Source organism: Maylandia zebra, linkage group LG20 (genome assembly GCF_041146795.1).
Source record: "Maylandia zebra isolate NMK-2024a linkage group LG20, Mzebra_GT3a, whole genome shotgun sequence".
NCBI lineage: Eukaryota > Metazoa > Chordata > Actinopteri > Cichliformes > Cichlidae > Maylandia > Maylandia zebra.
The window spans coordinates 14,485,012-14,501,704 of record NC_135186.1 but is presented as its reverse complement, the minus strand read 5'-3'; the positions used below and the strand labels follow the sequence as shown (position 1 = coordinate 14,501,704).

The window sequence follows — 16,693 nt, the reverse complement described above, 5'->3', positions numbered from 1 at the left end:
TGAGACAGGTGAAAAAAAACAATACCTCCATCCTGCAATACCACCAACTGTCCACTACTGGCCGACACAATGGAGTAATGATTTTCCCACAAAGGTAGTGAGTCGGTGGCGTGACTAAAAACTGTGCAACTTAATAGGCTTATTGACTTTTCTAGATGTAGCTAAAGTCATTCTTAATGACTATTTTAGCTGCAACCATGTTGTTGGTAAATTGTCTTTAAATTTAAAGAAAAAACACCAAACCAATAAATTGAAAAACTGTTGATTAGGCTTACTTGCAAATCTTGTCATCGAAATGTTTGTTTTTTTTAACTCTGCAGTTAGCAGGAAAAATAAAACGTAATAAATTTTCATCTAAGATGCTAAGAATGTGGGAAAACGTTGAAAAAGATGTAACTTTGCTGGGGTTTTTGGCCCTTAAAAGGAGGATTTTGAAGATGATGGTAAGTTCATCAGTTGTCAGCTAATATTATTACATTTGGTTGCATGCACACCACAGACACAGGTATGTGCTAATTAATGCTAGCTAACAAACTAAAACGAATTTTCTCTCAACAAAACCACAAGTGAGGGCTGCTAACACACCTGACTGTGTCAGCATCTACCTATGAGTTAAAGCCAACACACCAGAAAAACATTCATGTTTTGAAGCCAGCCAATAGAGAAAGGTCAATTTTTATTGTATTTTTCAGCACCTGGTAGTTAGGCCCACAGTACGAAGCCAACCACCTGTATGAGCCTGAAAACCTGAATTTACAAATCCTTCTTACTAATACAGGCCTTTGTTGACTAGAAAAACCAACCTAAAACCAGTACTGGATGTAACATGTTACTGTAATCACATTATATTTTTAATAATGTAGAAATATGACACATTACTGTGCTAAAATCAGTAATTACAATACAGTTACATGATTACGGTATGCTAACGCAAAGCTAGCCAAAACCCCAGAGTGATTTAAAGAATCACGATAAGTGTAACAAATTGTTTTCTCCACTGAGGGATTGAAAATGGTTAATTTACTGCATTACTTTGAAGTAAAGTGCAGAATAATGTGTAATCATTAGTTTTCTGAGTAACGATTCCAACAGTACCCACAACAGACTTAAAAACTCCTTTGTCCCACACGCCATCAAACTGTTTAACTCCTCTCTGGAGGAGAAACAGGAGGACAAAGGAGGGGGGAACAACTAAGCTGTAGGGCCTTTTCTCTTCGCTTCACTGTGCAATACTTCTTGTGCAATACTTTTTGTTAATAGTCAACAGTGCAATAGACTTCAATACTTGAAATGTGCAATTCCCTTGTATTCTTATTCCCATTTATCCCTTTCGTATATTTTATTTATATATGTCTCTGTATTTATATATGTGTATATATATAATATTCTGCTCACGTTCTGTAACTTCTGTCGGTGCTGTGCTTTTGGAAACCGAATTTCCCAGAGGAACCCACCCGAGGGATTAATAAAGTTTTATCTTATCTTATCTTAACACAAAAGACAAAACCCTTCGATACTCATCGTAGAGCGGTTTATCTCTTGAAACAAAATTTAGAAATCATTTCATCTCAAACACCTTTAATTCCTCTCTGCTTATTTTCCGGAACAGAATAAAATGGTGTAATGAATTTCCCACTCGAATGTTGTGAGTGAGAGCAAGCTTTCCGGCTCCTGCGATGCTGATAGTAACTGCTGAGTAGGGAGAGAAGGTCAGCAGTCGCTGACCATCGGTTACATAAAGCTGTGTCCTTGCTGAACTTTCCATTGGGCTGTTTGTTAATCAGTCATTATTAGCAGAGGAAACTGACGATTAAGCCGTGTGAGGTTTACAGTAATGTAGAACTCGAAAAAGGTACAAAAACAGGAACTGACCTCGACTCTTCCTGCTGACTGTTTGTGTGTGCATGTGCCTGTGTGTATGTGTGCGTGTCTTTGTGTGTAAATGGACATTCTTGCTTCCTCTGAGCCACCGCAGGTAGAGAAATCCGTGTGTGTGTGTGTGTGTGTGTGTGTGTGTGTGTGTGTGTGTGTGTGTGTGTGTGTGTGTGTGTGTTTGTGTGTGTGTTTGTGTGTGTGTGTGTGTGTGTGTGTGTGTGTGTGTGTGTGTGTGTGTGTGTGTGTGTGTGTGTGTGTGTGTGCTGTAGCTGGAATGTACAGAGGAGTCTTTCCTGTGTGATGAAACTGGTCGATTGCTTGCTTGTTACTGGCATCACTCGTGGCAGCACACACAGTGATGACAGGACAGGACACAGTGATCGCCGGAGAGACAATGCGAACAATGCTGACATTAACATTACAAATATGGGTGCATGCAGAATGCACTGTACAGAATCGTGATAAGGAGACAGATTTTAAAGGCAAATGCTGACTTTCAACCCCATTTGCCTTTAATTGAATTGAAACTTGAAGTGCTGTTATCAGACCGCAGCAGTGTGTGATCATTTGCACATGAACCTGACAGCACAGTCTGTGACAGGTACGAGCGCAAAGCACATGTTGATTACTCAGGGAAAGTGTCTGTTCCATTGAATCAGACATTTGTGTTATCATTTGCAAGCCTAGCTTACTCTTCAGGGTCACATCAGGGTCAAACGTGAAACATAAATAATGTCTTATTTTGTCCAACTGTAATATTCTTCTTCTTTTTAAAAAACATTTTATTGTAAAAGGCTAGTTTTTTTCTTTACTTTCACAGCACATGTGACCTCAATAGCAGGACACTTGGATTGAGTTTGAATGGCTTGTTTTACTTGGGACGTTTTCTAGTAAATGAGAGAAGTGAACCGGAAGTATCTGTGAGGAAACCATATGAGGAGCTGGTTGAATTCTCTGAATTAAAACTCCTTTATTAAGAGGGACCTCTTCTGTATCAAAGCAAAGGAGATAAGGCTGTCGCACAATTTGAAGCAATGCACTACCATAACACGTTACACAAGCGACGCTGTCGTGGAACGAGAGGTCTGAGCAGGTCACCAGTTAGTCACAGGGCTGACACATAGGACAGGAAATGATTTCAAATGAAATTTCATTCATCTTGTTGTTATAGTTTTCTGTTAAAAGTTTGTAGGAGTTCCAATAAAAAGGGGTGAACATTAAAGAAGCCCTAAACCTAATCACAGAAACCTGAAGGAAGACTGGAACATCTGGAACAAAACATATGTGTGGACAGCAGGATGAGCATCAATTCTTAATACTGCATTTTCATATCTCTGTTGTTACTAGGAAGCTATAGTGTTTTAAAGCAGCTGTCCCCAACCCCCGGGCCAACTGAGCGGTACTGGTCTGTGAGTTGCTTGGTACCGGGCCGCGAGAGTTGAGGCTCGAGTGTGAAATTTATGGTTTTCAGGGTTTTTAGCAGTTTTTAGCGTTATGTTTCATCGTTTTTATCATTAACCTGGTTTCCCTGGGTCTTTTCACATGTGTTATGAATAAATCTTCTTTTTTTTGGTACCGGTACTGGTTTTATTTTGTTGTATTTATACGCAACACCTTAAAGACCGGTCCGTAAAATATTTCTTTCTTGAATCTTGGGGCACTTTAGTTTGTCAAAAGTTCAACATTTGCTCTCATAATATAAAGATGTCTTTGCTCAGAATCTATGAATAGACACCGCTATCCTGTCCAGTGTGCGAGGCATGGACGGCAGTGCTTTAAGCTAAATGCCAGAATCAGCATGCTAAAGCCTTCATTCTCCAAAGCAGGTATCGTTTTTTGTCTTGTGCACTGCTTCAGCAGCATAGTATCACTGAACAAACTGCAGCAAATGAACAAATCAAATAAAAAGACATTCACCAATCGCCCTTACCAACACTCTGTATCAAATCTTATCAAGGGTAAGCACTTTCAAAATAAAGAGTTGAGGAATTAGACTTACATATATTATCTTCACACTATTTTCTTTCATTAGAATAATCTTTTTTTAAAAAACACAAACACACAATAATGTGTTTTGTACACGGTATTGACTGTAAAAGCTAAAGTGCTACTTCCACTTTTTTCTGCATTATCAGAAAGAATCCATTTCAGTAAATAATTCCTCATCTCCAACAAATATCTGTTAATTCAGATCTGGGCTGATGTCATTTATGGACTATTTATGTAATCTTTAAAAGTATTTTGTCCTAAAGTGGAGCCGAAACTAAAGAAAATGTTATGGTGTCACTAACATAATTACATTTCTTCCCAAGGCGCCCATATATGTTTGCATTACATGAAGTAACAGTCCGTGCAGCAGTTATCAGGTCGTTTCATTTGACAAATGTGAGCCTCGCGGTGGTGGGTGAAAGTCATCAAAAAAGACATCAAAGTCTGAGAATCGTGACAAAGTTTAACCTCGCAGGTGTTGAGAGTGAAACTTTGACCTGCTTCTTGCAGAGGACCACAGGAAATCAATCCATCCATGTTTGTCTGCTTATCCAGTTGAGGCTTGCTAAAAACAAAAAATCGACAGGCGTGGTGGTACCTGATCAGGTGATGACCAGTTTAGCTCTAAAGGGGTTGCAAATGGATGTACTAAAATGTATCCTGCAGCAACTGAGATACACCATGCACCCTGTGGTGGCACAAGAGGAAAATTCAGGAGACAGTTAGTTGGAAGTCATTAGACACATCTTGAACCTGTGGAAGCCCGTTTCTGCCTCTTAAAAAAAGTATCCATATCTTTCTTGAAATTTAGAGTTATTTTCTTGAAGTTATTTTCAACTTATTAACTCGAAATTTTGAGAAAAGTAACTCTTCACAAATGATAAAATTCTTGTGTTATTAGCCGAATCACATGGCGTTACTATCTGCAAACGTACCCTCGAGGGTGCCAATTTGTTGCAATCCAGTTTTGAGTGCGCATTCCTCTGCGCCATATCCTTCCGGGTAACAAGAAAATGACGTCATTCATGTAGATTACTGGTTGGCAGAGCTAACTCGAAATTTCGAGTTACTTTTCTCAAACTTTAGAGCTAATAAGTCAAAATTTCAAGTTAATAAGTCAAAATATCGAGTTATGTATAGCTTTTCTTTTTTTTGTGTGGCAAAAATGGGCTTCCATATGAACCCACTAGCTGTTGAGATATTTAAAAATATGAAAGGTCAACCTCACAGTGATACTAAAAAAAGTGATAGTGTTACGAAAGTTAGCATAACTTGTTGTGAAAGTATTCATTATATCCTGGGCTAACCAGTCAACCAATGACATGGTTGGCATACCACCATAGTCGCACTTGGAGTCACCACGCTACTGTTGCTAAAGCTGTATTTTTGCACAGGATTTCCTTTTTGCAGTTTACTTTTAGCAGAATGTTTGTTCCACTAACATAACATGGGATTTTTTTTAGCGCCTTTTTTAGCAGCATGCCAGTAATGCTGCTTTTTATAAAGGGTAATATATTGGTAATATTTATAGATGTGTTCTGGCACTTGAAGAGGAAAACTGACATACCACAATAGGAAATTAGCAGTTGTGGTCAAAGATACAATGGGAGTCAGAGGGCACATGTTCCAGCCTATGAAAGTGGTGCTTTTACTTCCAGTTATTGTTAATGGGACGTACAAAATAACGCTAGGAATGAAGCAGCGGGCGCTATCTGCCGTCGCTGTGTCTCCTCGTAGAGACCCACAGGATAAAGACGCAGACACACACCCTACATTTTATGAGAAACTGTTATTGATTAAGAGTGCACTAACACATCTCAAAATCCTGCTGATGCCTCTGCTTCCCACTCTTCCTCTTTACAAAACCAGAGCAGGGTGACTCTGACCCACTTACATCCTGCTGTGACCCACATCGCAATTCTCTTCTTCTGTCCTCTGCCTGTGCAACATAACTGTATACTAACACAGATGTAGGATTTAAAGGAAATACATCAAAGAATTTAAAAGGAAATCTTTTTGTTAATAATCGGTTTTGTTAAATTGTTTGAAACTGGCTGATGGTGCACATTCTTGCCATTAAATCATAACCCGAAACTAAAAGTCAAACATCAGCAATGGTTTGAACTTTGCTGATGTTTGACTTTTAGTCAGCATATTTTTGATGCTGATATATTCAAAATATATCAGCATCAAAAAAACAAAAATGAAAACCGCATGCAAACTACCAGAATTCATAGCAGCAACATTGCATTGACATTTAGGGGGAAAACCGCTTCCACAGAGGTGTTTGTCTGGAGCTATTATCGCAGTGGAACGATGAATGCTGCGTGTTTCCTGTGGGAGATTGTGCCGTGGCGATGGCCCTCACTGACAGTGACATGTGTTTCTGTTTCATGACCCTGGCAGCTAACTAGAATGTGGCACTCGCAAGTCAGCACCAACAACTTCTAATCTGGAAGAAGCAGAAAAACAGGAGGTGGATATATAACAGGAAGATTTCTGTGGCACAAGCAATGAGTGATGTGTAAGGGATGAGACCAACTGCTGTGCAACTTATAGCACTTATTTGCATAAAGATCTAGATTCTGACTGGCTGGCTGGAAGGCATGGATTAATTTTTGGTATATAACAAGTGTAGCTGAACACCTGTGCCACATGTCATTACGCACCAAAGATTCTAAGTTTTCCATTGATGTGAGCACAGAATGAATGCATGGTTAAATGTAGCTTGTAGACTAAAGAGTAGACACAGGTAGAATAGTAGAAAAGTGCTAAATACCAGCCCGGTGTCATTCCTTGCACACAAAAAATACCCTAACTTTGAATCATCAACAGTTTACTTTGTAAAATTAAATATCTAAACTCATACATGCATAAGTCAGTTAATAATAAATTGTAATGAGGATGTTTTCACATTACTGATGTAAATATGTTCAGTTTAATCTCTAAGCATGTCATGCTGCATGCTGAGGAGCCCTCGTGAGCTCTGCTGCCTGCAGATTTCCTCAGGTTTGGCTGTTACTGGTGCAAAATGCCTTTGGCTCTTCTGCCACCTTGTGTTCACTCTGTTAACTGCAGGCCGCTTCATTTTGATTAAAAAACGCAGCACTCCTTGGCCCAACTTTGTGTGCATCACATAGAGCCACAGCCCAAAAAAATATAATGCTTTATTTTTAATAAGAGAAAAGAAAAAGAAAGAAAAGAAAAGCATGTGTTGCGGTCCTAGCAGGGCCTCCTCCTGAAGTTGCCTGTGTGGGCGTGTCCTACCATCTCTCCTGTGCCAAAGGTGCCACCTTTTTCTTTTGTGCAGCTGTGAGTGGTTGCTGCTAGTGAGCTGCGTGTTTGTGTGGTTGCCGCTAGTGAGCTGCTCTTTTTTGACTTACTTTTTTTGACCAACACTTGAGTTTTGTTTGTTTCCTTAAATGGTGATAGCGGCTTGTCCATCTCTTTTAGTTGAGCTACTTTAATAAAACTCTTTAATTTGACCCTTTTGCCTCCTTGTCTCCTTTTTCTGACCCGGACACTTTTTGTTACCTTCCGTCATCGTCTTGACCCTTTTAGGGGAACGTAACAGCTGGACAATCTAACTCAAAAACACACAGTTAGCTCGAGGTGTGATCTGTTTGCCTCTCAGCTCTGATTTACAGCTGAACAAAAAACTGTAGCAAGAAATAATTATTTACCTATAATTATACAATAATCAAGAAATTACAGTTCAACAAATTTATACATAGTAAAATCATAAATAACATGCATAGAACATTACCTTCGTAGCTTCAAAATTCCTTGGGTTTGAGCTGTTGTCCATCTTTCCTTTGTCATTGTCCAGTCACTAGCACTTGGATGAAACTGAGCATAAAGTATATTCTTTTACACCTTTGATTAAAAAAATGACTGCTATTGTCTTCTGTCAGGCCATCAGTAAACACACATGATCCATCAGCATTTGAAGTGTGCTTCCTGTTTTAAAAATAGTAAATGGTGATCAGCACAGCTGTGAATGCTTCTAGAGAGGGTGCACTGTATAGAGATACTAGTGACCCATCACTCAAAATGATGTTTCCTGACCACAAGGACAAACTCAACATAATCTTTGCTGCCTGGACATTTTGAAAAGAATCAGTGAGTGAGATTTACTCACATCTGGTGAGGCAAATCCACAAGCAATGGAAGTAGTCTGATCCAGGCTAGTGTGATATGCATGACACAGACTTATTCCATCAACACAGCTTATGGTAGCATACAAAGAGAGACTCCACGTCTTCAACTCTCTCACTGTTTCTTAGAACTTTGTTTGTTTGTGACCTCTTGTATCTTGTGGGTTTATGCTTTTATCATTGGTAGCCTCTACAGGTTGCTGTTATAGACTGCTATGCCATAAGGGTTGCTAGATTGCTACCCATGGCTGATGTTAAACTTAGTCTGATGATGTATTTGTCAAATCCTGAAGAAGCTTTTCAAATTGATATATGCTGGTTTGTTTTTTGTCATTATCCACAAAAAATAAAGTTAAAATATTACATCATTTCTCTCAGTATACTTCCACCGCATATATACCACATTTGGAAATATTTTACATATAGTGCTGTTGAAAGAACCTTTTTCCCCTCTTCTTGATATGTTATGTTTTGCATAATTATCCTGTTTGCATATTATCATTAAACACAAAAGTAAATACAAAATACAGTTTATAAATTAAATTTAAATTGTAAAAAACTTATTTCAAAAGCTATATTTCAACAGTGATTGTGAAGGGAAAATAAGTTCATCATTATAAGGTCACATAGGCCTGCAAATTTTTATGGTATTTATTTTCTGTTGTAAGTTGGTACAGGAGAACACAATTACACACAATTATATTGGCAAAATTCATTTTTCACCATGACAATGATCACAAACTCTCTGCCAGTTCAGTAAATGGCTATCTGGATAGAAAAACACAATGGACCATCATAAGTCATGACTGTTCGGAGCTCAGGCCTTAACATTATTGAAGAAGTGTGGGATCATCTTTACAGAGAATGGGATCTGAGCTGATACAGGACGGTGTATTATTGCAGGGTCTACCTTACAATATAAAGCACCTTGAGGCGGCTGTTGTAATTTGGCGCTATATAAATAAAATTGAATTGAATAAGCCTCCACATATCTCAGAAATACTGAGAGAAAGTTTCAGCCAGCAGAGACATTTACTTAAGTCTGGTTGTCTAGCACAAGGGTGTGAGACGTCACACCTGGGTGCAGCCCATGTCTGAGTCCCAAAGCTATCATTCAGCTCTCCATACAGCTGATGAGCATGGGACAGACACTGATGAGGGGTTACAAGTTCATTCTCAGGGGTCTTAAGAACTGAAGATTCTTATTTTTCCTCTTAACATTAGGCATGCACCTCCTTTCTCTCCCCGTTATCAAGGAGTTTAATAGAATAATGATGAAGTGACACTGAACTAAACAACTGTTTTTTGTCACTTTGTCATTCAGACTGTTCTAAAAGCCTTATATGATTTTATAATGTAAGATGATGTTCAAAGTCAGGAATATGATCCAATATTTCATAATAAAACCACGAATTCAAATCAAGAAGCTTGTTGTGAAGCCACAATGCTGCAGTACTGTACCACACTTCTAAATGGATTATTTTTTCTGGAGCCTTCTTCAGAATATATCACACAACATATTATAATACTGTACAGACTATCTTTGTTATAGTACAGCCTGCACATGATTGACATGGAGTCAGAGCAATAAGGGAACACATAGTTACATTCAGCTATTTTAAATACCCAAAATACCCATTGCTAGCTTTACCATATAAATATATCACAAATAACAAAAGCCAAAGATATTAAGACATACCCACTACCCCAGCTTTTGTTAAATATATCAGCAGGGTAATATAGCTGTAAACAGTATACAAAAAGAGGACACAGTTGTACAAACCCACAACATGATTCAGTGTGCCAGTCTGCATGCAAAATGCCAGCAATGATAAGAAGTCCTTTACTGAGGTGCTCTGTTGGGTCTGTTCAGATGCATGTTCAGGAGGGATTTTTCAACATCTTGTTCCCATTATGATCGATTTGGACCAAACAGTTTCAACATTTTGTTTTTAAAATCTCTCATCTATTTCTTTTACCATAATAAAATTTCCCTGCTCCATCCATATTTATTTGAGTAGATTTTTATTTATTACAATGTATTTATTCTAATCTTATACTGGGTCTAAGAGCAACCCCTCAGTTGAACCTTTGTTTCGAACAGATTGTTTTAGCTCTCCTGTCCTTTTGTTTAAGCCAGTTTCCTTGGAAAGGCTCTCCTTGTATACAGAAGGTTTCCCACGGGATGAGATAGCTGCTTTTTCTGACATCAAACCAAGCTGAGTAGAGGGAACTGTCTGAAATGGCGTGGCGGTCTGAAGACTGAATTTTGAATCATACAACTGTAAATGAGCTTCAAGCCACATGAGATATAAAACAAGGATAAGCTGAGGTCACCGTCCACATTAATATAATAAGGCTTTTGAACTACTGTTAATAATTATGGCATAATAAATAAATAAATAAATAAATAAACAATGTTTTCATATTTTACACTTTCAGTTAATGTGAACATGTCTCTCTTCCTTTTATTTTTATTTATTTATTTAAATAAATGAATAACAAATTATTTATTTTATCAAAATAACTAAAATAATAATAAAAGTCCTTTTATTTTTCTATGAAAGTCCTCGTACCGGAAGTTGCACACTACTTCCGGGTCGCGCTCGCCACACCGTTCCACATCATGGCGGCCCTCTTCGGATCTACCGTACTCCGCAGAGCGTGGCTGGGACCTTCCAGCCTGTGCTGCAGGACACCGGGGGCTCCTGTCTCTGCTGCCGGGCTCCGGTTTGTGAGTAATGCTGCTCCAGAAGATAATCGGTCGCCGATAATAGAGTCCACGGAGGAATACAAGTACGTTGAGCGGCTCATCCCCTCATCACGGATTCCCACTCCGCCTAAACACACCGGTCCTACCCCATCGGGCTGGATCCCTCCTGCGGATTCACCGCCGTCTCTGCCCTACATGATCCGCCGCTCCCGCATGCACAACATCCCGATTTATACCGACGTGACCAATAGCAACCGGAAATTAACGTTGATACGGAAAGTGGAGGGCGACATTTGGGCTCTAGAGAAGGACGTGAGGCAGTACCTGCAGGAGGTGACGGGAAAAGAGCTACCTACACAGGTCAACGAGGTCACCATGACCCTGAAGGTCAAAGGTCACTTCGATAAGGAGTTGAAGGACTGGCTGGTCAGCAAAGGTTTTTGACTGAAAGAGCTTCAGTTGCTGGCATCGACCTGCTGAAGGGACAGAGAGCCGTGGAGGAGGAGGCCTGTCAGCAGGAGCACACTTCAAAGCCTGCTTCAGTCCTTATGGAAGCGAGACTGCTGACCTGGGCCAATTTAATGAACTCTTTGACAGCAGTGAGATGCGATGTGACCACTGAGTGTAAAATGATGCAGGCCAGTTTAAGTCATTGTGATTAAACATTGAAGCATAGCAACTGTCTGTTTAATGTCATCCATGCTTTCTCCAAAAATGATGTAAAAAATCTCGACTCACAGTTTGTAGATTATTCAGACTGAGACTGAGTGCGCACAAACATTAAAATTACCTGCTTTAACAGTGACACTTTTCTGTGGAGGTCAATGTGCAGAAGTGTTACTGGTGGGCGGTTTGTTTGTTTGTTATTTTCAGTTTGGCCGACAAGATGACGTCAGATGTCTGTGATATGAGTGTGACAAACGCTTTCAGCCTTAAAGGGTCCAAAAGCATTTATTCACTAATGAAATTCACAAATCTCTACATCAACACTGAGTGCAGTACTTTCCCAACATGTCAGTCATGCTCATATTAAAACAGGGTGTATGACTCCAGTGAACACGCACCTCTTTCTGTCCCTCACAGTTAAAGAAAGAGGTGTGTGGTCCTGTAATGATAGCTGTGTTGTCTGTGTCTTAACACAACCACAGCTCAGACCCTCCTCCATGATTTTGATGAGTCTGTCACTCTAAACAACATCATTAATTTAGCTGAGAGAGAAAGTCTAGAATTCACCTGATAACCTTTTCCAGTTGAACAGCTAGTGGAGAAAAAAAAGAAGAGCGAGGAAACAAATATTAAACAAACTCTAAATGTGAGCGTGAGTATTAAAACTGACGGCTCCAGTAGCGAGGCTGTGTTTGAAGCTGCTTTACCTCCTCGCTCATGGACTCAGAAGCTTCTGACACTTCCTTCAGCATTTCCAACTCCTGACAGATGCACACACACACACACACAAGAGGACAGAACATGTCACTGTGTTTTTGTCCTACGAGACCAGCTCTGTTGAAGCTACACCCAAGTGTTACTTTATTGGTTACTCCGACCTGATATCAGTCCTGCAAAGCATCCTGACTAACTGAAGGTTCAGCTTTTGTTAAAACTGTTTCTGAGACGTTTGGACAGATAGATTCAGAATCTCTGTGAAACACTTCCAAGATAGTAGACACTTCTAAGTAGTGCTGCCAAATAGATAAATAGAATTTCATGTACAACAAGCCTGGATAAGCCATTAGTATGACCAGCTGCACTGCAGCACCAAACCTAGGACCTCGAGAGGTCCAGATCAGTAAGTAAAATGAGATGAATTGAAGCCTAGCAGGCAGAGGTTGGCTGTATGGCTGCCTGTGTCTGCACGCCTTCCCATCAAAGTGTCACTAAGTGTAAGTTTCAAAACAGCTGAGTTATAAAAACAGAACAATCAAAACACCATTCAGTAGTTAAGTAATGGGAACATAATCTAGCTATAGAAACTGGTTTTTGTTTCTGGCTGTAAAATCTGAACCACGTCTTCACTTAGATTGTCGGTGTTTCTATCCGTGTCTGAGACTGGAGTTTGGGAAAAGCTTCATTGCACCCTTCTGACTGACAGCAGGTACTAATGATAAGTAAGAATAGAGAAGGGTGTGGGCACGAAAATGAGAACAAAAAGTGTGTAATGTGGGAATACAATCAGTTATAAAACTAAAAGGAGTGTATGAGGTGCAGTCCCACTCCCAGAATTAAGACAAAATATTTTAATTTCACTAGCAGGGAACACATCCTCAGTTATAGTTTCTTGAAAGTGAATGGTGGATGGAATAAACTTTAAGATTGATGAAAAAATATATAAGTGGTAGGCTTCCAATGACCTTAATGAGTTGGTCGGGGATTCTTTTGCGTGAAGCTGCTCTCCTTGTATGTACCCGTCCCAGTTTAGAAGGAAAGGCCAGAGAAGGGATCGGGAAAAATTCCAGGCAATGAGAAAACTTAATGGAAGTCTGAGTAGGACCAGAATCTGGCAGCAATGTGGCCGGACTCAGTGATGACTGGAGGGTCTGAAGGGGAAACTTGCTGGGATTTCTGAAGCTGGAGGTAACAGGCTAACTGCTTTCAAGGACTTGGGAGTTTATCTTGAAGTTAAACATGGGCAGGGGGCTGCTGCTTGCAATCTTATGAAATTAAGTGAAGGCTAGAGACCCACCCATGATGATCTGGATTGAATTTGGTTAGTTTCAAGTCTGAGCAGCGTAGGAATTTGAAGAAAGCAAGCTGGGAGTTCAATTGGAAGTACTAGCTGGACTCAAAGGGCTATTTAAAGAGTTAAACAGTTTACTATTCATTATAGGGAAACATCAAACGGGGGATGTAGTCGCTGTGGAACAGGTGAAACCATTGAATATGTTCTGTTGCGTTGTCAAATTTATCAGGAAGAAAGAAGCCAACTGATTCCAAACCTAGGGGAAAACAAGATTAAGCTAGATATAAAGGATTTACTGCAAATGAACTCCAGAAATTGTGGTTATAAATATTTTGTACTTGTAAATCAAATGCATATTTGTGAACTGAGTTTTGTAACCTTCTAAACTAAAATATGTGAAAATTGTATGTTCGTGCATCTACAGATGGTAATTTGTGTGTTTACACGAGTTACACATTTTTTTAAGGTCTGCTTACAGATACAAAGCAAAAAACTACGTGTAAAACTGCGCTCAGGTTCCCTGGCTGTGTGTAACTCTCAACTTAAAAGTACAACTTTTGACTTGATTTTTCTTCCTTTCAGCTGATGGTTAAATTTGTGACTGACATGACATTGACCAATCTAATCAGAGAACAGATGGCTTTGGCTGTTGGAGGGGTGCTTTACTGAGCTTCAGGTCCTGGAAGGGTAATACTAGTGATGGGAATTCCAACTCTTTTTAGAGAACCGGCTCTTTCGGCTCCCAACCGGCTATTCGGGTTGTTTTGTTTCTTTAATTAATTTATTATCAACAACAATATAAAATTATGCACAAACGGAATTACTAATATAAAAAAAAAAAACGTGGGTTTTTTACATATGTTTATATATAAATATATACGGTGGCCCCTAGAGACAAAGCACGTACAAACTCCAAAACACATTTCTAGCATGAACTGAACTTCCAAAACAGAGCTACCTAGATCACTTAAATTACACAATTGAAAGCATGAAAGCATGTGTGTATTGTTTGTGTATTTATACACAAACTTTCATTCATATATATTCAAATAATTTAAAAAAAAAAAAAAAAAAAAAAAGTTCATTTACCTGTTACTACCACACACCAAATCCGGTCATTGGTACTTGCTGGCTTGTGTAGCCACTAGGTAACAAAAGCTCAACACTGCCCCTAGCATCCTGGAGCACTTCTGTTGTGTTTTGGAGTTTGTACGTGCTGCTTTGTCTCTAGGGGCCACCGTAAATATACTTTTATTTATTCACTCCACATAAAATGTAATAAATAAATTATATAATACAAAAACCAACTATTTACATTTCAACTTTTTCCTTTTAAACTAATTTAAAGTGAAATAACACAAAACACTGCAAACCACAACACAAATATAAATTACAGTATGCAAAACAAAAAGAAGATGCATATTCTCTGTCATATGGGCCTGCATGAATAAACTTTCTGAATCCTTTATCATCTGCAACTGAAAATAGTTGTGGATGATTACTATACCTTTCCAATGTGACGATGTTGTCCCTGGCTTTCTTTCTCTCTCTCTCCCTCTGGCTCTGTTCATGTGCTACTGCAAGTGTAACTACCGCCCCTCCTCCCAGCGCAAAGCACAAGGCTCGCATGCGGAGTGAAGCGGAAAAAAAGGGTGAGAGAGAGGGTGAGAGGAAGAAAAAAAAAACCCCACGGCTCGTGATAAGGAGCCAGCTCACGTCGTTCATGTCAAAGATCCGGCTCTAAGAGCCATTTCGTTCGTGACCGACACATCACTACTCTGCAGTGTTAACATCATCCTGAGAAGTAGTGCCTGGGTTATACTGAGCTGCCAGGTTGTGCACAAAGGACTTTGCTGCTTGCTGTATCTGGTGACTGAAATCAGTGATTTGGATCTAACAGGCAGGCTCCTGCTGGTGTAGCATCAAACTGTGTGGAATCAGGATTAAGAATAGCAGCAAAACGTTCTCTTAAACACTTCAGCAGCACTTGATTCCTAAAAGGACTTGTCAGCAGATGTGCCTCGAGGTTGAGCAGACATGGCACTACTTGTAATTGAGAGCGACTGGCTGTCACTCTGAAGATGGTCTGTATGAGCGTTCAAACAGCTTGACAAGGTTCTCCATCTTGGCACAATCATTTGTGAGAAGTGTGTCCATCCCCAGCTGCTCAAGCAGTTGGTTTTGTTCAGCTCTGGTTTCTAGCAGTCATCTGAACATGTCAAAAGTACTTTTCCAACGAGCAGTACAATCCCGGATCTGAGTTTTGCCATGTTTTTTGGACATTTCTTCATTTGCCACTGATGATTTTCTGACAGCATGTACCAGTTTTCTTGCTTTAGTTATGACCAGAGATGGTAATCCGATTACTTTTTTCAAGTAACATGTAAAGTAAGGGATTACTATTGCAAAAAAGGTAATTAGATTACTGTTACTTTCCCGTAAGCACGCTGCATTACTGCGTTACTAAAACCGTGATTTTTTTTTACCAGAATGTGTCATGACAATGACGTAAGCAAGTGCAACATTTGTGGCAACAGCTGTGTGCAGATCAACAATGGATAATATATCGAGTGCAGGAGAGAGTATGAGCATGCAACGTTTAAAGCATGTAAGTACTGACCTCACTGAGTTTCATTCTGTGACAAAAACATTAGCGTCCATTGTGTGTGGGAAGAAAACTTCTCTTTACAGCGAAAAAAAACCCCTAAACTTCCAAGCAAGCACCGAGTGCGCTACGACGTAATGGGAAATTCACCTCGCGGATTCTTCCACTGACCGCTGCGGCTCACCTGCACCAGGGTAAACCTCCGCCTACCCCACTCCTGCTTTACAGGTGACAATAGAGCAAAAGGACCGCTAGTCTTTGATTTTATTTATTTTCTGCTGTGATCTGATGTGAAAGACTGAGTGTAAACACAAAAAAATATTTTATTTTATGTGCTGGAATGTGCAGAAAATAGGTTTAAATGTTAAACAACAACAACAAGTGAAAAAGCACAACTTCACCCATCTCCCTGCTACCCAAAACCTTTCTGCAGAGAACCCAGCGGTCCCGTTCCCAGCTGAAAAGTGTGTGGAAGCACTGGACATGCTGAAGGTGGAGTTCAGTGTGCGATTCCATCAACTACATGTTCATGCAAAAGAAATCCGTCTTTTCCAAAACCCCTTTGTTGCCGACAACGATGAAGCCCAATAAATGTTTACATTTCAGCAAACCTGCAATCGTCACACTTTTTCTGTTACAAACTGACCCTGGCCCCCCATCAGAGAAGGGAAAAGTTA

The 16,693-nt window shown here is 39.7% G+C and overlaps 1 protein-coding gene across 1 annotated transcript; it reads left to right on the top strand.

Moving 5' to 3' along the window:
* The first annotated feature begins 10,602 nt into the window (after positions 1 to 10,602).
* mrpl49 (mitochondrial ribosomal protein L49) lies at positions 10,603 to 11,409 on the top strand. The gene has a single exon (XM_004565457.5). It carries the CDS (start codon positions 10,648 to 10,650, stop codon positions 11,176 to 11,178), a length of 531 nt encoding a protein of 176 aa, XP_004565514.1. The 5' UTR covers positions 10,603 to 10,647; the 3' UTR covers positions 11,179 to 11,409.
* The last annotated feature ends 5,284 nt before the right edge of the window (positions 11,410 to 16,693 follow it).